The sequence below is a fragment of the Fistularia commersonii genome, chromosome 4, assembly GCF_037954325.1.
Source record: "Fistularia commersonii isolate RoL2024-O1a breed Wild chromosome 4, RoL_Fcom_v1.0, whole genome shotgun sequence".
NCBI classification, from domain to species: Eukaryota; Metazoa; Chordata; class Actinopteri; order Syngnathiformes; family Fistulariidae; genus Fistularia; species Fistularia commersonii.
The window spans coordinates 11,611,780-11,636,881 of record NC_141287.1 but is presented as its reverse complement, the minus strand read 5'-3'; the positions used below and the strand labels follow the sequence as shown (position 1 = coordinate 11,636,881).

The window sequence follows — 25,102 nt, the reverse complement described above, 5'->3', positions numbered from 1 at the left end:
AGTGACTTTTATTCGCTGAATAAATTGGTGTTGTCGTGTGTTGATTGGTTGTATTTTCTTGGTGCCCTCCCCACTCACCCCACCTCGCGCCACTGAATAACAACCTGTGACCCCCTCCCCCCCGTCCAATTTCCGGCGGGGATTGGCTCGGCCGACCTTCGGAAGGAAAGTCTCGACGAAGTTTTCGGGTCGCGGCCCCGAAAGAGTGAACGAAGCGCTGCATAAATACGACGATCCCAAACGTAGATTTATGGTTATAGGCCGTTGAGGGAGCGAGCCAAAGAGGGCGGTCCACAAATTGGCTAAAGTAATGAATATGTCAGTGGGCTGATGTGGACAAACATAACAAAGGAACCAATAAATGAATGAATCTACAAACACACGAATGAACGAACGAACGAACGAACGAACAAACGAACGAACGAACGAACGAACGAACGAACGAACGAACGAACGAACGAACAAATGAACGAACGTTCAAACGAATGATCGGACAAATGGACAAACAAACGAGCGATTGAGCGAGAGAAGAACACGAACAAACAAACAAACAAACGGGTTAAAGAAGGAGTGATCAAACAAATGAATAAACCGATGACGGACAAACAAACTTACTAACAAACAAGTAAGCGAGCGAACTAACATTTTATCAAAACACAACCGAAGAACGAACCGACGGACGAACGAACGGAGCAACGGATCAAGCAAATCAACTAATCAATGAGCTAGCGATCAAGAAAGCAAAGAACACAAACAAACAAACAAACAAATAAACTAAAAAGCGAGCCGACGAGCGAACGAATGGATGAACGGACAAATAAATTCACAAACAAATGAGCAATTGAGCAAATGAACTGCTGAACGGTTGGTGGATGGACGGACGAACCAATGTACGAATGAATGAACAAATGACAGATAAACAAACGGACAAAACAAATCAATGAACTGACTAAACAAACAAAGAAATGAATAAAAGAAAGAAATGAACAAGCGCGGCAATGAACTCGAGAATGATAAATAAACAAACGAACAAATGAACAAATGACAGAACGAATCGACAAGTAAATCAACGAATGAACAAAAAAAATGAACAAATGAATGAGTTAATGAACAAGCAAACAAAACGGCGAACAATTGAACGGCGTCACAAATGTTTCCTCCTCATTCGTGAATGGACGGAGAAAATCGAAGATGAATGACGCGAACGGACGTATTTCTTATGTTGTGTCGCGGCGAGTGCTGAACTCTATCGTTTCCTTTTCGAGTTGTTGTGAAGTTTCCTCGTGAGATTTGCGAGAGCAGCTACAGGAAGGCATGGGAGGAGGTTCTTCACGGGGAATTGAGCCGAGGAAGCTCCCCGATGGAGGTACTAAATGGAATCATGCTGCAGATCAAAGAGGATACTGTTTACCAGGGCTGAAGAATGAGTCCCGAGCTGACGGGAGTCGGAACGCCGCATTCTCAAAAAAAAAAAAAAAACATTGGGAGGGAAAAAACACACTAACGCGTCAAACAATGTTGATTTAAAAAAACAAAAACTCCACAAAGGAGAAGAAGAAGAAGAAGAAGAAGAAGATGCAAAAAGGTCGGTGAAAAAAAAAGTTCAAGGGAGCGGAAAGGGGAGGTGGAGAAGAAGGGAAGGATTTGTATGGAAGCGAAGGGTGACGGTGATTGATGGTGACATTCTCCGGGTCTCGGGTGGAGATGAATATTTAATGGCGTGACGCTTTGCGGCCGCACCTCACTTCGGTAAATAATGAATCGACGATAAACAACGCCGCCCCCGAGCCATGTAGCCAGGAGCAAAAGAAGCAGATCAGCCAGGAGTAGATTTCTGTTATCGGACTGTTTATTTTTGTTCCCTTATTCGTGCGGGTTGCCGGCAAGTCGACGGGAATTACGTTGGCGTAAAGTGACACACACACACACACACACACTTATGCAGGTATGAGAGCCTGCGATGTCTACGTTATGTCATGAGGTGTGTACTTCGCAACCCAAAAGTGCAGTTCCCTTCAGAAATCAGAAATCCAAAATCAGAAAAAAACTTTATTTATACCCGAGGGAAAATTGGGGCAATTCATTTAATGGAGGGGAGTAAAACTTGTAAAGTGTATTTTGGCCGTCATACAACAGGTACATCAAATGTACATTGTGTTTTTATGTGTGGGGGGGGGGGGAACTGTCGCCATGGTTCACGATTCAATTCCAAAGCCGACCCACTGTGAAGCGGTTGTTTTCGGTTTCTGTGAAACCGCTGAACTTCTGGGGTCCAACGACTAAAAGTGACTTCAGTGTTTTGGTGGATGGAGGACGGGAACGAACAGGAGGTATCATTCATTCATTCATTTTGTTTACTGCTTGTCCTACTTTCGAGTTAGCAGACAGGCTGGAGCCTATCCCTGCCATCATTGGCTGGGAGGCGGGGGTTCGCCCTGGATTGGCCGCCGGTTGATCACAGGTCCATTCATTCAGATGTCATTTGGGGAAATCATCTAATTTACTCACAAGTCAAATAGAGACTTACAATAATTCCCTCTCTCATTCACCCCATATAGAGACATACAACCATTAACAGTCATTCATATGTCATATGGAGAAATACAACTATTAATCCTCTCATTCACAAATCAGACATGCAACCATTCATCCTCTCACTCATGTCATTTAAAAATAGATATACAATCATTCACTCTTTCATTCTCAAATCATAATGAGGCTGACAACCATTCATCCTCTCATCAACAGGTCCTATAAAAATATACAACCATTCACCCTGTCACTCATGTGTCACACACAGACGTGCAACCATTAACTCTCTAATCGGATCCTCACACGCAGACAAACAATCACCCTCTCTTTCCCAAAGCTTGGCAATTTAGGATCTCAAATTATGATAATATACAATATATAGTATAACCCAGGGCAGTTGATCCCTCTGATGCGGTTCCCTGAGGCTTAGAAAATAATTAACAAGTATTTAATTAAAATGTATTTTCTCTTAGTTCGGTCATTTTTAAAAGGTAATTTTTAATTGAAGATCATGGCGATCCTGTTACATCTAAATAAAACGTGTTAAAATATTTTTGTCACTCTTAATGAGCGAGTGACAGCACACAGAGGGAGGACACCATTTTTGGTTTGCTGCCGGTGGATAATTTAAGTGATGCTTTTAAAATACTCAGTTATACTGAGTTAGTTTTGCTTCTATTAAAAGTATGTGGACACTCACAACTGAGAGTCACATACATGCACACTCGTGCGCGCGCGCACACACACACACACACACACATCTCTGACAAGATACAAACCTGATTGCAAACGCGACAGCCCGGCTGAAAAATAAAAAGAGCGATGGATTCGATCGGGCTGGAATAAAACCAGATTGGGCGTGGGGGGGCTGGATGGGGGGGGGGGGGGGGGGGGGGGGGGGGGGGGGATGGAAGATGTCAACAAAGGCAATAAAAGGATGGAGGGAGAGCTGATGGAAAGGAGGAAGAGAAGGAGGAGGAAAAAAAGTAGAGCCAAGGTATAAAAGTGTGATTTAAGTTAATGGCATGTCACTGACTGACTGCTTTATGCCTGTCTTTATAGGCCTCTGTAGGGCATTATTACATTCCTATAGCACAGCGTGTGTATATATGTGTGTGTGTGTGTGTGTGTGTGTGTGTGTGTGTGTGTGTGTGTCTGTCTGGGGAAGAACCAGAGAGAGTAATGTATCTTTAGGCTATACGGTGCTCCCAGCTAGTTAAACCAAGAGTTTATGTTTCTTTGACCTTTTCCCCTCCAGTTGATAATATTACTTCTACTACTACTACTGCTACTACTACAAATAACATACTATAAAGATTGTTTTTATTCAAAATTGCTGGATTTTAAAATGTATTGTTCAAATACTGAGAAGAGACGTGCAGTGAGGCTCTGTACTATTGATTCTCAACATAGATTGTGCAAATGTCTCCGCATGTCGTATTAAAATGTTGAAACACTTTTTCTATATGAACTACATTTCCAATGTACATTGTTTTTTGTCAACAACTGCGGTGTTACTAGTCTCTCGTGCTGAGCAATTATCAAACAGCTGTGAAGAACCAGTAAGTGAGGCACGCAGTTCTCCTGCCTCATGGTAGGGGGCGCTTATGATTCCAGGTATTTTTCTTGCTTACTACTCGCCTGTACAATAAAGTGACAGCAAGCTAGAATTAGCAAGACAAATGCAGCCATCCTTTTATTTTTTCCTGTCACTTACAATTAAATATCCAAACTTAGACAGTTTTCTAACGTCTATAAACTTTTATAAGCATGTTATCAATGCTTTTCTTCAGAACCAGGGGCGCATTAACTTCATTTATAGGTACAGGTAAGACCATAACAACTTTTTTTTAAATTAAATGTGCTTTTTGTGTGCTATAGTTTGCGTGAAGAAAGCTGATATGAGATTTTAAATATAACCCATTTACTACTGCAAATCAAATGGTAAGTTACTCTGTAGGGTTCATATGTCTGTAAATCTGATTTTGATGAAGTCAGTGCCTCACTAGCCATGAAACCCACCGCACATCACTGATTTATATCGTGTATATATATTTTGATAATGACAAAAACGTTACTTCTGGTAATAATGAGACGTGGCATATTATATATGTGTGTCGTTAAGAGGCAGGGCCGCACAGTTAATCACAATTATTAACGTATAAAAAAATAAGACGGTCTCCTCTAAATTCTCTTCTCCTAAGACGGCGCTTTACTTGCCAGGAAGCGAACCGTGTCGGAGAAAACCCACTCCAAACTAAACATGCCTGCACTACGAGGATGTCCCTGCTCTCTCATCAGACCCCACAGCCTCAACCCCCCACCGAGACCCTCAGACCCTCACAACAACATCTGTCTGGAACGTAGTTTCATGAAATAATAATGTGCACGTTTTGAAAAAGAAAAAAAAAAAGATGGAAAGATTTCAGGGCTACAAGGAGACTACAAAGCTGTGACAAGACTTTACCAGACATTGAAGAAAATGAAATAAAATGCAATAAACACTGGAACTCCGAGTGCATGGATTAGCGCCGTAGACGTTGACTGACTGAATGAACAAAAATAAAAATAAAACTAAATTAAATAAAATAAGATATACCCAGTGATATACCCAATGGATAAAATTAAAATAAGATAAAATAAATAAAATATAAACTGCAATTCTGATTGCAAGATAAGTGATTGAGACAATGAATGAATTAAAATAAGATAAAATAAGATAAGATAAAATAGAATATACCCTGCAACTCTGAATGCAGTTAAGACTGATTGACTGACTGAATGAGAAAAAATAAAATGAACTAAATAATAGATAAATAAATAAAATCAAAGCAAAATAAACTGAATGAATGAAGTGAAATAAAACAAAATAAAATAAGAAAATAAGATAAACCAAGAAACTCTGAGTGCAGGATATGTGGTATAGACAATGCAATGAATGAATGAATGAATGAATGAATGAAAATAAGATAAAATAAAATCTGACCTGCAATTTTTAGTGCAAGTAAAGCAGAATAAATACACAATGAGGGAATGAAAATAAAATAAAATAAAATAAAATAAAATAAAATAAAATAAAATAAAATAAAATAAAATAGAATAAAATAAAATAAAATAGAATAAAATAAAATAAAATAAAATAAAATAAAGAACAGGTTAATTGGCATCTGAGTGGTATATGGAAGAGAGAGAGGAAAGCAAGGTGAAAAATAATTCAATTCAATTGTTAAAATGGATTGAAAACAGTTGATAGGAACACGCAGAACACAGGAAAGACACCTGAGGTGGCCTGTAGACCCTATCTCTCTTTTTTTCTGTTCAAACACACATACACACACACACACATACACACACACACACGCGATCATCTTATTTTGGTGTGGGCCTGATTTGTGTGGGTGCTGAAATAGCCCTCCTCGATAAGAGCATATCTGTCCCTCTCAATGGCAGCGGAGAGAGGCCCTAACCTAATAATGATACAGTGGGGCTCTCACACACATACACACGACCACATACACACACACACACAGATTGATTGAAACTCGTTCTTTGCGCATTTCTATATCACACAAACACAGACGGTCTAATTAAGTTTTATCTATTTATAGTATTGAGCTGATTATGCCGGTGCGAAACTGCGTTTTGTTTGCCTGGGCCACGGCTGAAAGCCGAGAGCCCGCCGCTCTCTGATGTAATCACCCACACATCACACTCCGCTATTATTCTATTAGAGCCGAGTGTGTTTCTCCTTTGTGATCTAGCAAGGTGTGTGTGTGTGAGTGTGTGTGGGAGACGGTGGATATGGAAATGGAAGAGGGAGAGTTGGAGAGCACGCGGGAGTGAGTGTGTGTTAGTGTGTGTGTGTGTTTCACGTGAGTATGAAAAGGGAGTGCAGAAATGAAAAAAAAAATCTAATGCACGTATCAAAGGTCTGTACGAGTGTAGCTGTAAATTATTTAAGATTTATACAAACGCAGGGAAGGAAACGCTTGTTTTCTTCCAGGAAGTCATTTCCAACCTCCCGACCCCCCCCCCCCCCCCCCTTGTGTTAAAGGCAAAAAAAGGCTGCCATTTCTGTTTTTATAGTAGCCATCCTGATGAAGGTGGCCATTCTCTTTTTTTTTTTTTTTCTCACCGGTGATCTGGCAGCCGTACAGCTCGAAACGCAGCGCGATGCCGTTCTTCCATGTCTGCGGTCGGATGCGGACGAAGCGGGCCAGCACTGGCTGCGGGATCCGGTTCAGAACCACCTCGGTGGCGTCCGTATTGGCGTGGAAGACCTGCAGAGAGAGAAAATTAAACATTCCTGATTAGAATCCAGATTCATTTTTCACGAAACGAATCTCCTGATTTGATGCCGCAAATGTGTCTGTTCGTCCACAAGTTAAACAGCCGCCGTGCATTTGCATTTGCGCTCCCTTCAGCGGCCAATCATCTGCCTCCGTCTAACACACATGCATCCCCGCTTTCTCTAGCTAACCTTCATGTCTCTGCTCTCCGGAGCAGATCTCCAACTCCGTAGATGTTCCACCACCCTCTCCTGCTCTCACTATAGATCACAGTGGTGCCTGCAAACAAAATCCATGGAGACGCCTGTCTAAGCTCATCCATCAGCCCGTCCATCACCATGGCGATCAAGAGGGGGGTCAGAACTGATCCCTAATGCACTCCCACCTCCACCTGGACCTCCTCTGTCACACCTACCACAAACCACAAAGGTCCTGTTGAACCATCTAGTCAATGTAATGTAATGTAAAGTAATGTCATGTAACGTAAAGTAATGTAATGTAATGTAATGTAAGTTAAGGCAGTGACACACACGATGCAACGGAAAAAACACACAGTCAGAGGTGTGTAATGAATCAAAGGTGGAAGTATGTGTGAGAGCATCCTCTTCTCACGTCCTTTTAGCTTCAACACACACACACACACACACACATGCACGTAGAAACACACACACACGTGGACATAATGTAATCATGGGTTCGTCCGCGTGAAAGCTAAAGGAAAACATACACAGTCACTCTGACTTGGTCGTCCCGTAAACACACACACACAGTGTGCAGTCTGCCCTCTGAGATCTTGAAAAAAAACACACACACACACACAAATGATTGTGCAAAAACACACACAGGCCAGCTCGCGTTACCCAGGGCATTTTTTTTTTTCAGTTTGTGTTTCAATGGCAGAACTTTTATATCTCTGCATATCTTCCTTGTCAGTCTGTCCGTCCATCTGTCTGTCTCTGACGGGCAGCCAGAGGCCCGCACACACACACACACACATGCACACGCACACACACACACACACACACACACTATCAATTCACTTTTATTTCCATGTCAGCCTCCCTCCGCCTCACTGTTGCTGTTAATACACTGCTTTGGAAAAATGAAATCAAAAATACAATTCACACACACATGCACACACACACACACAAACACACACGCACAGTTGTTTCATCACACAACCTCAAAGGTCCCTCGCTTTCCTCTATTATTCCAGGAACACAGGGGCGGCGTGTTCATCGCGGCGAGCAGCGAACCTTGCCCGCTGGCGACAAAGGCCCCCACAATTACTTGCATGGGCACTCATTTAAAGATATTTCCTTTGTTTTGTTTTTTTTGCGTGTAAATTCTGAGATTTTTTTATTTATTTATTTAGTTCCTCTTAGGATCCCAAGCTTCACGGATGAAGGAGCTCACTGGTGGGGATTTGAACCCGTGACCCCCGCGGTGTGCAGAAAAAAAAAAAAAGGAAAAGTCAAAACCAGTGAACTGATGTCCTCTTAATTGTTGTAATACTGGTTAAATGATGGAAAAATGCCAAAAGGTCCTAAAAGAGTTAAAGGGAGTGTAATTATGAGTGTGTGTGTGTGCGTTTGTGCGTGTGAAAGTGTAATTATAAAGTCTCACTCTAAGGATTTGTGACTGGAGGTGGCTTTCTGATTTCCCTCGGTGGACTCCACACACTTACTCGAAAACACACGGCTTTGTTCGGGGTCACCAAATTTAGACACAACTGTCGAATAAAATACAAGCTTTCTGGTGTCGTGCACACTGAAGTCAAATGCCTTCAGTGGGCAGTAGTTTACAGGCAGCGCACACACACACACAGACACACAGACACACACACACACCTGTTTGAGCTTATCACCATAGACGGGGCTCAAACCACTACTGCCGACCACTAGGGTGCGTTTGATTCATCCACCAGCGTTGCTGGAATCACTCAAAGGGGGCGGGGCTTCCTAAAGAGATGCATCTCCTGATAAAAGATGTAGTTGGTAACGGCAGGAAACGCTTTCCAGTGTTTTATAATTTGGCCGTTTTGTGTTCGGACCAAGCGGAACACTGATCGCTTTTGAGTTGCTGAAAAATATCACTTTTTTTTCCCACGTTTTGACATTGTGGGAACCTCAGGTGAGGAAGTTGCATTATCCTTTTTGTTTTTCCAGTCGTCATTCTCACGTGATGTTTCTTTTTGTATTTCTGATTGCCGCTTTTGCACGATAGGCAGTTTTTGAAGCTCCTAGAACCTTTCCAGAAACTTTTTTTTCGTGGCAGGATCTTTTTATGGCTCCATAGGAGATGAAGTAGATGCTTGGTGATTGGTAGAACTTGTTATCCAAGTACGGGACCAGGAAATCGCCATTTTCTTGAAAGTTGCGCAGTTGCTTAACAGTTGTTTCTTTTGTGACAAAATGGGACGGAGGAGTCTCCAGGGACCTCTTTTTACGGTTCCATGGGAACCATTGGTGATTGTTGTAGCTAATAAGCCGTGACCATTTCCAGATACTTCTCGCAGAATGCAGAACGCTATTTTTAAAAAGTACAGTAGTCACTGGTTGTCTGTTTTCTCAGGACAAGAAGCAGCGAGAAATTGACTGATGAAGAGCTCCAAGCTCTTCTGGCCACTGAGGGGTTTCTGGGGCTTGCAAAGGAACATCAACGTTTTGGGCCAAAATAAGTACAGCGTTAGCTAATGGTGGGGTTCTTCACACGGCAAAGCAGCCCTGAGAGGAAATAAAACACATCAACCCATCTGATAGTCCGTACTTATGATTCCTGCCATGCACAAATGCTGTGGAAACTTGGCTCTCAATGTTTTGAAAACTCAAGTTCCCCTTTTTGTGTGGTATTTCCCGAAACCAATCCAAGCCGGACACTTTTCTAAGCCGCGTTCTTGGAATTTTTCTGTCCCAAGATGGCTCTCGTGAGTTATCGTCTCAAAAATCATCACGTTGTCACGGGAACCTTCGCACTGTTAGTCAAGGTGGCCATATTTCTTAGCTTCAGCATCAGCTGGTGGAGCTTTTCTGCATCAGCTTAGTTTTATTTTCAGAATTTCTTTCTTTAAAAAAAAAGATAAGCAAGGTAGAAGAAAAGGAAGCGTTACGCTAATTTACGACATTGTAATTACAGATACCGTTGTTCCTGTCACCGCAGCTGATGCTGTGGTAGGATTCCACGGAATCCCCGTGTCTTACAGTCCTAAATTCCCCCATAACAATCTCTAAGAGGCTTGAATAGCAATCAGCTAATGGACTGCGTGTGTGTGTGTGTGTGTGTGTGTGTGTGTGCCCGCCCCGTTAATAGCGTTAATAGTCTGACATTAAAAGACGATGTGAACCGACACCGCAAATTAAACTCACGTCAAGCATGCACTCTTAAGAGTTCACACCTGGCACGGGGCTGGCTCAGGTGACCACTCGTGATCGGATCACATTCACAAACTCACACATGCACACACACACTCCGGCCTATACAAACAACCTCATTGTAACGCGATCGAAATCGTCTCTCAATTACTTTCATCTCACATTTGGCGGTCAAAGGTGGCGAACAGGGAGTGCCCCGGAAGCCCCCCACATCTAAAAGTCACTCGCCGCTGAATAACAATGGTGTCTCAGTTGGCTGAAGGACACGATGCAATGGCACCTCTTGCAAAAGAAAACAAAAAAAAAAACACATCTGCACCTTTGAGCACAGCGCTAGCGGAGTGGAAGCGCCTGGAATTTAGTTTTTTACCATTTTCTTTTTTCATTTAATATTTTTTTTCTTTTTATTTTTTTTACATTTTTTTGCCTGAGCCCCATCTGGCTCGGGCGGTCAGTGTGTGTGTGTGTGTGTGTGTGTGCGTTTGTGTGTCTGAAAATGAAGAAAAGCGTCATCTTAGACCGACGCTGATTTGCAGAGGAGTAAACAAATCACCTGGACTTAACAAAGCAATATGAAATTCATTGCCCTGTTCAGAGGTGTGTGTTTGAGAGTGTGTGTGTGTGTGTGTGTCGTGAACCGACACCGCCTCTGTCAGTCAGTTGGGGAGGACACTGGCGCAGACACGCTAAATAATTCAAATGTCCGTGATGTGTGTGTGTGTGTGTGTGTGTAAGTGGTTAGAGTTATAAAATAATAAAACACCCGCATCTCCTCTCATTCCATCACTCAAGGACACGCACACACACGCACACACACACACACACACACACACACACACACACACACACACACACACACACCTCTGTATGGCAGCTGACGTCTGAGCGTGTCCACCAAAGACATCCTCTTTTCTCCTTTTTGTTTCCCCAATTCTTTTTCCTTTCTCCCCTCCTCCTACATATCTTTTTATTTTATTTTCCCTCCTCTTCCTCCTCCTCCTCTTCCTCCTCTGCTGATCCATCCGTTGGGACTTGTGGTCAACACACTCGTCTGCTAGTCTCATTATTCCTCCTCCCCATTCTGCTTTTTCCTTGCGTCTGCCTTCGTTCTCGCCATCACTTTACCCTCCCAACACACACACACACACATGCATAAACACACACACACACATTCCTCCATTCAGATTAAGGTGAAAGCAGCGGGCTTCCCCCCTCTGTGTTCCTGGCTAAAGTCCAGCAGTGTAATGGCTGCCAGCAAAAAGTTCAGAAGCGACCCAGAGATTTAAATCTATTTGACATATAACGTCTCACTAATATTGTGGTTTAAGAAAAAAAATTCGGACCAATGACTATCTAGGCAAATAGAGTCCTTTATTGGCGCCGACGTTGACCCTCCTGGCACAGTAAGCAGGCCGTTCATAGCCCTTCAAATAAAATAAAATGCTAAATAAACACCCAAATTTGACAAACACCACTAATACTACTGAAATAAGTCAACAATAATACATCCTGGCAGCGCCAGTTTGGCTAATTTTAGCATGCTAGCATTCAAGAATTGAGGCAAGCTGTGAACAACATGGCATTCATGAGTATTTAAAAGGCTTAATACTAAAACCCCAAGGAAAGTCAAGAAAAATATATTTGAGGTGATCCAAACAGCGCTTGTTTCGCTAATATCAACAAATTGGGATTTTGGAAATGCGGCAAGCTTTGATTGTCAGTGTTGATCTGATGCCTGGTTAGCTTAGTGTAGTTAGCATTAGCCTCATGGAAACTTTCCAAACCACATTCTACATTAAACTGATGCGGGAAAAGTGTTTAAACACAAAATCACAACATTTCGGGAACAAAATTAGCGGCTCATTACTTTCTAATTTTGACCAAAATATCGAAAACGCTGCCAACCGCTTACAACGTCATGAAATAAAGCATAATAACTGTAGCTTCCCATATTTTCACAGTATATTGTATTGCAGCTTGATGAGGCTATATTGTTCTCATAGCCCTTGGGAAGAAAAACAAGTTCTTGTGGAGTAAGTAGAGGCCACCACTTACCATCTTTCAAAAAAAGTAAAAAAAGAATTAAATGGTAGCAGTATCAACATGCTAACATTCTAGAAAGGCAAGATGTGAGTGTTAGCATTGATATGATATAAGGCCTTGTTAAGTCAATGTGGTTAGCATGAGCTCTGCTAGGAAACTTCCTGCATGTATCGTGTAGCTTGTGTAGCTTCCTGCTAGTATCAGATTTTTTGAATTCTTGAAATGTAACTTTTGAAACGTAACTATGAACTATTGAGAACAAATTTGGCTGAAAACTGTGGCTTATTTGAACTTTGCTAAAACATCTCTGTGCCATCTGGCTGACAAACTCATGGACAACACTGCAAATCTGTAACTACTAGTGATTTCACTATATTGACTTTTAAAACTTAATAACTCGTATAAATGCTAACTTCACCTGGAGCTTACTTTCACCTTGAAATAACTGTGCTGTGAGTGGCTGATATGTTAACGCATTACTTCCTGACATAAAATGCAGTTCTCTGGAGAAACGGGGTTCAAATTTGGCGACAACAAACAGAAAGGCGATTATTGGTTTCACTGTCCATTACTAGTGTTTATGTTTGCTATTAAGTGGGGGATAGTAAAATAAAATAAAAATAAAATATCCTATTAAAAATTATCAACTGTTTTCCTACTGGTGGGGGGATGGTTTTACATGCTCTTATCTCGTAACGTGAACATCTGTTTCCCACAAAATGTTCTAATAGTAAAACAGGAGAATGTTGGAATTACTTCTCAGGCCGGCACAGATTTTTCCGGGGATGTTTTATTTTTCTCTCCCTCTCTTCTCAATCGTGTGTTTTTAATGAGAGGAAAATCGGTCAATGCTTTTCACAGATTATCCAGGACGTGTGGGAACCCCGATTTTTTCTCAGGCTCATCGTAAAAAAAAAAAAAAAAAAAAAAAAACGTAGTTGTTGCGAATTTGACACCTCACTCCTAACATTTATCCCGTCTGGCCCATCTGGTTATCGACGGGGCTTCTAAATGCTGTTATCAAATACATTACCCATCGCACAAATCACCGTTCTCTAGGCCCAACAGCTGCAACAGGTTCCATCCTTTAAGTTTGGAGGTAGAAATTCACCTCCGTCTCCGGTTAAAGTCACCAATTTGGGAAGACTTGGAATTGCCCAATCGGCTCGCTGACGGGTTTCCGTCTCTGAATAGTTTTGCACCGGGAGCGAGGGAGTTTGATGCCTGACAAAGTCCCTGATTAGATTTTGCACCTCCTCTGACACAGCTCCTTTTTTAGTTTATAAAACAACCATTCAATAATTCTTCTGGATTAGCACAAGCACGCAGAAAAGAAATTTGCTCCAACGGCAAAAACACATCTTTTCCATGATGACTTTCTCAGAAACATGAGGGGTGAGGAGGGAAGTGGTGTGGAGGGGGGGTGTGATGGATGAAGAGATTTTGGGGTGACCCGCGGACGGGCGAGTGAATGAAAACGTCAGGAGAAAAGACAAACGGGCGGGCGGTTCAGAACGAGTTCACCGCGTCAGACAAACCAAGCCAACATCTGGATTATGAAATAATAACTTTTTAATATGCCGCTTTAGATTTTCCCTTCCCATCAATCCTGACCCGCGACACGCTTTTCGCTTTTTCGGACAGAGTGAGATTTACAGGTGAGTAATAAAGGCGTGAGCGTCGGATTCAGCTGCGAAGAAATATTCACCGTCGACGGGCAATGACTGATAGGATGACAGTGAGAACAAAATTGAATTGCATCGTAGTGATATGTTGAAAATTGATTAACTGGTGCGTAATTATTGTGAAGAAAAAAAAAAAAAAGAAACATCAGGAAAATTGAGCAATAAAATCAAAATAAATATTGATTTACATCTTTAGTTTCCTCTCGCAATCCAATAACATGCAGGACGAGACCCTTTGGAGACCCTAAATTGCCTCGATGCTTGAGTGCACGAGCGAATGGTTGGTCTTTTCTATTTTTGGCCCTGTGATTGGTCCAAGTTGAATCCCAGTGTAGATAATGAATAAATGATAAACACATATATACATATGATGGGTTCCAGGTATAATTCCGGGCTACAATTTCTTCTTCCTGCCCACTTCCTGTTGTCCGCTAATTGATTCATTATACTAGTAACAACACATGTTGTCTCTTTGTAAACAAAAGCGCGGATCCAAATATCTGGTCCGAATCAAACCGATGCCGCAGTTCTAGGACCAAATAAATGACCATGGGATTCTCTTTCTCACCTTTTTATATTTTTTCTCATTCTGAATCCGCCCCCATCAGCACCGCAGCGCAGAAACCACTTAAACAGGAAATGCCAACAGCTGGAGCCAATGAAAAAACAAATAACCGTTGGGCGAACTGTCATACACCCTCACATATCGACTCAGTGGGCGACGGTGGGTTGGGAGGTTTAAAACCCTCATCGGCCGGTTTATGTTGAGCCCTCACCCTGCCAGTGTTAGGCTCTGAAGAGCTGCTTTCCAGGGTTATCAGGGAATCAACGGGGAGATTATGGGTTGCGATACCAGCGCAGAGATATCATTAATCCCCTTCCATATTTTTGTTGTCTTTAGTTTGAGCGACGGCGTGGCTGGACGAGATGCGAGGAAGGGGGTCATTCAAACTGGGCTTGCAACCTTTCGGCCCCCGACCCTTAAAAAAAAACGCCAGACATGGATAAAACACATGTAGCCCAGCCTGGCATTGCACGCGATTATATGTGAATAGATAGAAATGACAAAAAAAGACGTCATTTGTTCACTATTGCTGCTGCATTCAGGGTCGCGGGGCAGCTGGCCCCTTTCCCGGCTGTCATTGGGCGAAAGGCAGGCTTCGCCGCTGAGACATTCAACTATTCATCCAAACAGACAGACTCTAAATTGTCATGGAAATATGTACGAATGAAAGGGTGAATAGTTTTGTGTCTCTATTTGTGGTCCTGTGATCGTTCCAGGGTGAAACCTCGATTCTCTGAGTCGTTTCATGACGCTCACTGACTGTTACATTTCCCTCGAATTAACTGTAATTTCCAGGCCTATGTGCATCTGAATAAAAGCCGCAGCAGCTAAAAATAAATAAATGAATAGATATGTACATATAAAGGCCGCACTTGTCTGTAAATCGCAGGTGTCTACATTGTTACGTTGCGCACGCAAACATTTTTTTTCAACTTTTAATTAAATACATTCCGCTAATATCCACAAATACATACTGGAAATGCTATTTTCTGAACAGTGCCTGTCACATGGCTGGTGAAAAAGATTAATAATAAATAACACAAGGAAAGGTCCATCCATCCATCCATTTTCTTTTCCCGCTTTGTCCTACTATTTGATTTCCTTCTTTGACAGCCAGGTTGATTGCCCTTAACTTAAAATCTTTATCATATGCATTTTATTCATGTGTTATCCATGATGAAGGTGTGCATGAAGCGCAAATTGACTGATCTTAAGAATTTATTGCATTTGATTGGTCCACGAGGCTAAATGTTTTGGTGGCATGAAGCTTGTCAGCACCAAAAAATCCATAAATTAGCCATATCATTGTTTAAGCTGAAGTGTTAAAGCGTGTGAAAAAGTAGCGGCTTACAGTCTGGAAATTACGGAAATGAGTAATTTATTTTAAAATGTTCATTACTGACTGAAAGATGTGCAATAAAGAACAACACTATTACATATTGCAAAAAGTACATATATATATATATATATTTACAATAATTTCTTGATTTCTGTGATTGCAAATAATTTAAGTAGGCTCTTTCTAATCATTTGCACATTTTGCATGATTTCCAAAGCCCCCCTTAAGGTCCCGAAGGGTTCCGATCCGAGCTTCACTTGCGTCTGTTTCAAATCACAACTCTTTCCCACTTACCGCAGATGTGGACTTCCCCCCTTCCTCCCGCCCTCCCAGGCCTGGTACATCAATTAAATAACCCTTTAAAAAAATGAAACATTTTTGTTTTTTTTTTTCCTGCCGATCCCCACCTCGCATCGACTTTATCGAAGTTCCTCACCGTCGAAGTTTTTTTCCCGCCCCTTTTCGTCCCAAACTACCTTTCCATGCATCTCGCTGTGTTTTATCCATCAGTCGTCTTCCCCCCCGAAGTCAGACTATAAACATTTGCGGGATGGGCAATTCACAGAAGACCCCTCCCCGCCATAAACTCTAACGTGATCAGCCCTGCTCTAACGATTCCTCCTTGCAGTTTTTTTCCCGAACTGGTCATACAAATTCGTAAGTGCGCCTGGAGGAATAGCGGAGGTCAGCGCACAATGCATGCAGCTAGCGGTGACAGCCGAGATGCGTTAAACAGCCCCAAAACGTGCGCTCTTTAATCCGAGCGCGTATCGCGGTACCATCTGCTTAATTTCTACACGGAGACACATAATTCCATGTGGATTAAAAAAAATAATAATAAAAAAAAGTGTGGTGAGAACTTTGACTGGTAGATAACGGTAACCAGATGGGATGGGAAAAGCAGACGGTGTAAATGTCGTTGCATGCAATGATGTAAGGTATCACTTAGGGATGTGTGTGTGTGTGTGTGTGTGTGTGTGCGCGCGTGGGGATTCTGGCTCGGTCATAAACCCTTAAATTACGCCAACCGAAGGGCGGTAGAGCGGTTGTAATTGCAGACAGGTTGAGTTTTGGGCCTGTGGTCAACTCCTGCTGCATAAACCGCGTCTTGCGTTTCCCTCCCCTGGCGTGCCTCCACGTGCGCATGTCGGCGTCGCGGTGAGCATCGGGGCCGCCATCCGCTCCTCACACTGGAGTCTCGACGCTAATATCAGCCACGTTGTACACTCTCTTCCTTACAAACCGATCTGTGCCTGTATGTTGACGATGTGATTGTTTATTTTGTACACGGATGGGCGTCGTTTTGAATGGAGCTACTTGAACTAAAGGAGTGAAGAGGCCTCTCAGATGAAGGGTGAAACATCTTCAAGTGAAGAAATTCAAGTCTAGTTGCCATGACAAGAAGATTTCAACAAGAATTCACCATGACCTGGATGACTGAGAACTTCCACAGACATACTTGAACGAACGTGCGATGTTGCTGTTGAACGGCAATATTTTATGTTTTGAGCCACTTTTGATCATTTTTTGGAGTTATCTCTGGTCTTGATGCCATTACACTATCATCAAATTCAGGTTGTAAATGTGTCACGTGTTGAGCTTAATCCTAGCATGCTAATATTTTAACACACCTCAGATACCAGATAGTTATTCGATTGTTCCCTCGAGAGAGCGGGGTTAGCGAAAGCCCACCAACCAATACGTCATTCATTTGCACGTCACCTACATGCAACCATTCACCATCTCATTCACACATCTGGAAAATGGTGAAAGATATCAGCCGTAAGTTTGCCACAAAGCATGCTAACTATGCTAGTGAGCAGTCAACACAAGAACAGGCGACCATACCTCAGACCTCAGAGACTGAAAGCTGATTTACAGACACTGCAAAATTTTCCTCATACAAACGGCGGTAAAGAATCGAGTACTGATGCAGTTTTGTGTCGGCCTTCAAATTAGCAATAAACCATGTTTGTAAATCTCCGCAGGACGACACATAGGATGCTAATGGTGTTTGTTTTAACCTAAAAACACCAACAAAACCTTTCACAAATCCAGTTTAACTGACCAACACATCAGATCCATCCTGAGAATAGCAACAACAAAACTAACTCCAGACTCTGATGCACTGGAAAAAAATGTCCAAATCCTTTTACTCATTGGATTTGAAATATATTTCCCTTCTATCTATGTCATGCATATTAGTTCACGCAAATATTCCATCCGTTTGTTCCTGGCTCGGACCTTCTGTCAAATTTTAGAACCCATTTCGGCTCACGAGACAAAAATTTGCCCGCCCATGATTTACTTGTACAATCAAGAAGTTAAGAAGTTAAGTTCAATGTCAGGCCCGTTTGTGTGTGTGTGTGTGTGTGTGTGTGTGTCTACCTTGTGATTCTTGCCATGCCTATAAACCATCCAGTCCTCTCCGTTGGTGCTGACCTCCAGCTTGAACGTGGTGACATAGTAGGACTTCTTTGTCTCTTTGGAGATGGCGCCCTGCATGGCGATGCCTGTGAGCACCTTCAGTGTGTACAGATCCACCTGGAGGAGAGAGAGGGTGCTTTAAAGGGGTGATGACGTAAACACACACACACAGACATGCAAACACACACGCAAACAGTCAAGCAGTTTTTTTTTTCTTCTAGAGTAATGGGTTGGGGTTTACAGAAATGGGGGGCTCAAATGACAGCCTAAAAATACAAAAATATAACATCCTGGTCCTTTCCACTTTCCAAAGCGTGACTCGGCTAAAACATGGACCTCCTCTAATCAGCATCCAGCTTTCATATACTACTTTCTCCTTCCTCCCCTCTCCTCATCTCCATCTCTTCCGTTGCTCTTTCCCTCTCTCTCTTTCTGATCGATCGTAACGACCCGGGGGCTCATTTTAATTTCCTCCGATACGAATGCTATAATCACCCCTCCATCCTGGCCGCGGACGCTGCAGTACGTGTCTGGAATGCCCGGAGTGGCTTTTTTGCAAAAAATTTGCTTTGCTCCGCGCTTTTGTTTCCCTGAAAACAGAGACCAATCAAACTCTGAGTGGGTGATCCAAACAGGGGCAGGAATATACATATATAGGTATGGAAGTGGGTGTGTGTGTGTGTGTGTGTGTGTGTGTGTGTGTATGTGCGTATATAAAACACTGACCTCATTCAAAACAATTTTCTTATATTTTGTATACATATTTTGTACATATTTTGTTTACATATATATATATATATATATATATATATACTTAATTATCCGTTTATATTTATCTATTTAGTCAGTTCCCAGATGTATATGTGGAGGTATGGTGGTTGGTATGGGGACAAAAAGCAGTTTGAGGATATTTAGTAGTTGTTTTTATCTTATTTCTTTTTGGTCCTGAATACAATGTGCAGCACAACAAAAGTGAAGTAGTATGTTTTAGACCAATTTAGTTATCTTTTTTTTTTTTTATGAAATCAAAAAAAAGAATAGATAAAAAAATAATAATAATAAATAAAAATTATATATATATATGATAAAGTAATCAGAAAATAAAAAGAAAAAAAAAATCTGATCCTGATTCTGAAGGACAGGGTGAATGGTTGTGTGTCCCTATATGTGGCTCTGTGATTGGTCTGAGATGAGTCTCAGCTCTCGCCCAATCACAGCCGAGATAGGCTCCACCCCTTACGACCCTGAAGGCAGGATAAGTAGTTAAGTTAAAGAATGAATGACTGCTTTATTGATATATGCTAAGAAATAAAAATATATGTAATATTCATTCATCATTCATTCATTTATTTATTATCTATACTGCCTATCAGCCAGGGGGCGGGGCTAATGGATCCTACACCAGAGGTGGTGTTCCCCCTGGACCAATCACAGAGCCCCCCTCATTTACATAACTGAAATAAAAAAAGGCCCTTCCTCTGCATTACAAGGAAAAGTTCGATTCTTGCGTCGGAAATAATGCTATCATACCGAGTGAAAACGTGCAAAAGCATGAAATGACGTGCGCACCCCATCACGATGTGCTTCAGTTTTGTAAAATGACTTTGTCGCGGAGGGGGGAGTAGTACTTACATTTACTCCAGGAAGGAAAACACGTGTTCACGCAGACCCTGTGCTTCACAATACGAAATGAGGATGAAGATGCTTTCAACTGTCAGTTATTTATTCCCCTCCGCGGGTGCTGCTGAAACTAGTTCTTTAATCAGTCGTGTGTGTGTGTGTGTGTGTGTGTGTGTTGTCCCACAGGGGAAGAGTACAACACACCGGGGGAGGTAAAATGCTGCGTTTGTTATCTGTCAGAAAGACAGGTGTTTTAGATTACTTCCAACACACACACGCGCACACACACACACACACACACACACACACACACACACACACACACACACGGACGCTTGCTTAGGGCCAGACAGAGATCCACCTAGACAACTAATCGATAGTCCGGAACCAAGGAGGGGAACGGATGAGAGAATGAGAAAGAAGAGAAGAAGGTGAGGAACAAATGAGAGCCAGGGATGCTAAGTGAACCCTCCCCGGGACGGATCCTCATCAATCACCCCGCCGTTGGAATAACTGAGCCACCGGCGTACACATCATCAATCTGCACCACACCTTGCCTGACCGTGGCAGAATACTGATGGCGGGCGGGTGGCGCCATTGGAACCGTAGACGGCAGGACAGCCCGGACAGAGATGCTATCAACATAGGGAAAATACATACATACAGAGGGAAAGTGGTAAATGTGTGTGTATGTGTGTGCATGTGTATGTGTGTGTGTGTGTGTGTGTGTATGTATGTGTATGTATACACAACACACACATACACACACATACATAGACATACATACCCCCAGAATGAGATGATTATCTATACGCATCTATCTGTATGATGATGATATAAACATATTAAAAAAATCATTAAACAATGTACATAATAAGAATATTTACCTGGTTGTTTATATAGTCATATAATATTCTATATAGAAAATGATATACATATATATTTTACATTTATCATTTATTTATTGAAATTAATTGCACCTCAACTTGGGTACATTCATGTATCATAAGAGGTAGCATAACTAGGTTGGGGAGGTCTCAGATTGAGATGTTTTTATAAATTAATCAATAAAAATGTTAAAATGCATGTGTAAATATATATGTCTGTGTTATATATATATATATACATATACATAGACATATATTTTTATATAAATATATATTAACAAATCAATACACAATGGAGAACGCGTTGGTTTTTAAATCATCCCCTCGAGCCTTTGCCTCGACTCAAAACAATTGCGCGTCTTCTCAATCTTATCAATCAAGGGAAGGATATCGATCAGTTTGTCCCATTTAAACTAGCATCCTTTGCTAGTTAGCTATTGGAACTAAGGGGACGATGGACATCGCTTGTTGTAAAAAAATATGATAAAACAAACTTTTTTTCTGATTGCAGAGACGGTTTCTTGTTTCCTGTTTCCGAAGCGTTGATTTTTTTTTTTTTTTTTTTGCGTTTTATCGAACCAGCCTGCTGATCAATTCATCAAACTTCACACATGCTCAAATAGAGACCACAAGGTAGAACATGCAAGGAGAGGCATGTCGGCATTTATGACAGCTGCTCGTCAGAAGACAGAAGCAGTTTGGAATAAACACACACACACACACACACACACACACACACACACACACACACACACACACTGAGCCAAAGGTGTTAACACCAGCAAACAGCTGAGGGGTCTCCGTGGAACGCGGAGAACCCAGGCCGCGGGAGGCAGAGACGCGAGCTGTCGGGCCGATTTTCCACGAGCGCCCGACGTGTCACGAACAATAAAACGCGATTCGGGCGCCTCGCCTGCGGATTGACGCGATTACACGGCTGATCTGAAATGTTAAAAAGAGGAAGATTTATTGGACATGTGTGAGGGAGGGGAGGCGGCGGGGGAAGGGGGTCTTGAAGAATTGATTCATAGGAAGCGCATTCTTTATGTCAGATCGTTTCGGAGGTGGGGGGGCTTCTGGCTGTCAGTTGCCGAGGAGGAAGGATGTCCAAGACGGATGGGACCTCGGGCAAGTGCTGCCTCTTGGCCATTTCTGCTTCCTGTATTTGATGGCTCTGGAGGTCAGCCGCCACGGAGCTTTGATAATAAGTGGGGAGGTAAGCAGGGGGGTTGGGGGCAACAACTTTGCTTTTCTGATTTCTTTTTTTTTCGTTTTTTGGGCCCTTGTTGTCCGGACGAGGGGGCGAAACTTGTATCACAAGTGCGGCAGATTTAGCTAATATCTGATAGCTCTGCTAGGGGCTATGTTTAGACAACCCCTCATGAACAAGGCCGGGGGAAAGCCTAATTATAGAATGCCCGACTTTGGTAGACCGCGGGCCAGATCTTACAAGTCTGGATTGTTTTTCATTCATGCATCTGTCTTTCAATCTGTCAATACTCTTTCTTTCTGGCCAACCACCTCCCTCTTTATTCATATATCTATTTTTCTGTCCATCCATTTTTTACACATCCATCCATCAATCCATTGATCCATGCATCCCTCCCTCCATCCATCCATCCAAATATCTTTATCTGTTTTTTACCCATCCATTCATATTTCTTTCTTTCTTTCTTTCTTTCTTTCTTTCTTTCTTTCTTTCTTTCTTTCTTTCTTTCTTTCTTTCTTTCTTTCTTTCTTTCTTTCTTTCTTTCTTTCTTTCCTTCTTTCCTTCTTTCTTTCTTTCTTTCTTTCTTTCTTTCTGTCCAACCATCTACCACTTTATCTATTTTTCTGTACATCCAAACATCCATCTAAATATCTATTTTTTTACCCATCCATCTAATTTTTTTTCAAACTATCTGCTAAATGTTTATCGTTTTTTATATATATTTAGCGTATTTTGTGCAATCTCTGGGTTCAATGAATATGCAAATGTAAGGAGAACCTGATTGGCTGAAAAAGTTCTAATTCATTGGGATATATTGGAGTTGAAATGTATGGCATTGTTACCAAATTGTAGGAAATGGGGTGCCGCAAGGCTGTATACTGGTTCCACTTCAGTGTACTTCATAAAATTAAGTCGTTTTTCTGGTAATCCCATCGTTCTGTTTTTTTTTTTTCACAGATGATCCCACTTTTTTGGCCTGTAGCCCCCGGAAACATCTTCACATCTGCGCTTCGTCGTTTCCAGGCAGCACTCCTTTCAAAACCAGAGAGCATAAAGAGCACGTGTTCTCTGAACCTCCGCTGGCAAACTTTTAGTCTTTCAAAAACAGCACTCAAATGCTCTCACTGGCTCCTTGACAAGCACTCGGAGGGGGGTTAAGGTTAACAAAAATTAAAAAGTTTAAGTTTTCTAACGGAAGCCAGGGGCATTTGCCTGCTCGTGACTCAAAGACCCCTGTCCTGACGCCCGAGTGTCGCTACCGACTTTACAGCAGTACTTGTGGGATAAACTTCAGTTTGGGAATGTTTGAAAACAAATAGAACTACAAAGTAGAGCGCAATATAAAACTTAGCATAAAAAGTTTTACTATGTAATTATTCTTTTTTTCCCTTGTCCTGCTTTGTTTCGGTTTTTGAAAACTCATCTGACTAAGTAATTGACGACTCGCCACTCTTTTCACTTTTTGATCCGTGGTTAGGTTTTTTTTAATCTCCCCCCTTCTTGCCGACTGCGTTCACTTATTGTCGGGCTTGTCCTTGAAAAACAAACGCAAATCTCGAAGGGGGCGCCCGACTAAAATAAATAAATGAATATTACGTACTAGCTCGCGCCGAAGCGAGCACGAAAATGGATCCGACTCCGCCACACACCGGTATGCTGAGTTTGCGAGGCTCCAGGAAGGCGACACCCAACAAGATAATCTGTTGTTTACAGAAGGCATCTCGCCGAGTAGAACCTCTCCTCACGGGGCTGCCTCGAATCCATTTCTGTCTGAGAGGTGCGTGAACCCCCCTCCAACACCCCGCCTCTCCGTTATATAGACTAACTCATAACTCTGGCTTGGCGAAGGGATGGCACAAAGTTGGCAAGGAGATGGAAATGCTGGAAACAATGCCTAAAAGAGGCATCTCACTGCTAGAGCCTTGATATCACTACACCACCCACTTTTCTCTTCTCCCGCACACACTGATACCAATATAGCAGCTCTGCAGTTATTATGTGTAACATGCTGTTCAGATAACGACGCCATCTCTTTACTACTCCATCCAGAGTTGGGCTTTTCCTCGTTCCATACGAGCAAGATTCACTATTTCAGTTAAGTGAGCCCCCCCCAGTCCGTCTGTGGTGCGCTACGAGCACTAGGTGATTATTTTGCTTTGTGCGGCCACATAAGGCGGAGAAAAAAAATGTTTTATGCCTCAAGGAAGTGGCAAGGAAACGTACTTACCGTTGCCAATTTTTTCTGAAAAATTGTTTTCAATTCATGACACATTTGGGTTTGGATGGAAAAACACGGCTCGGGAAGTGCGGGGCCCCGGCTGAGATTGAGATGGGAATTAATCCCCCCCGCCCGCCCGTCCATCCCCCCAACTCGCCCGGTTCGCCGCAGCTGCCAAATATATAATTTACAGCCATTTTCACTGCCAATTTATCATTTTAAGCCATTTCTAAGAACAGATTGTTACTGTTCTATGACCTTCCTACAGCACAATGCGACAGTAATCTTTGAGTTGATGGCCAGGAAAGGGGAAAAATAAACAGGTTGCATCATAGCCCCATCTCCCCTTTCTTTGCCACTTTGAGGGGCAACCTGCGCCCCAATTGCCACGGAAACCGATCATCGGACGGAGTCATCGAATCTAAGTCAAATTTTGCCGTTGCAGCTGGGCTTGGTAGACTGCTGGAGTTGGGCATCGGCGGTTGGTTAAGAAAGTATGTGATGTTAACAAGTGATTAGGGAACAAAGGTACAAATTCGAGGGACTCACCTGAGTTGAAATCTGAGTAAGCAATCGTAAGGCTAACGTGTAGAAAGAAACCTGTTAGTTCTCTCGGGTTGAGGCTCCGGCAGTAGCGGCTGGGAACCGGTTCGGGTTGTGGATCTCTACCGGTAATCTGCACGGTGCAGATGGATCTGGTATGCTCATGAAGGATCTCAGCTCAGCCGTGTAGGGTTGGTGTAAAATTGTGTCCAAGATTCCAAATCAGGTTAGACCATGGAATTCATACCTTTGTACAACAACCCCATCAATCCTTCAGCAAAACAAATCACTTATGAACACAACAAACCCTCTTGACCCGAATCAATGCTCAATTGGGATTGGCCAAAGACGAGTTACATAGTGGAAACTCCCC

General features: G+C 42.4%; 1 protein-coding gene across 2 annotated transcripts in view; it reads right to left on the bottom strand.

Moving 5' to 3' along the window:
* LOC147234690 (neuropilin-2-like) overlaps positions 1-25,102 on the bottom strand; it is a 116,856-nt gene that overhangs the window by 45,859 nt on the left and 45,895 nt on the right. For both annotated transcript variants that reach the window (XM_086145296.1, XM_086145297.1), the window contains exons 7-8: positions 18,213-18,368; positions 6,668-6,812 (exon numbers count right to left, since the gene is read on the bottom strand). In XM_086145296.1, coding sequence (XP_086001422.1) covers positions 6,668-6,812; positions 18,213-18,368 — 301 coding nt within the window. The remainder of the gene's footprint in view (positions 1-6,667; positions 6,813-18,212; positions 18,369-25,102) is intronic.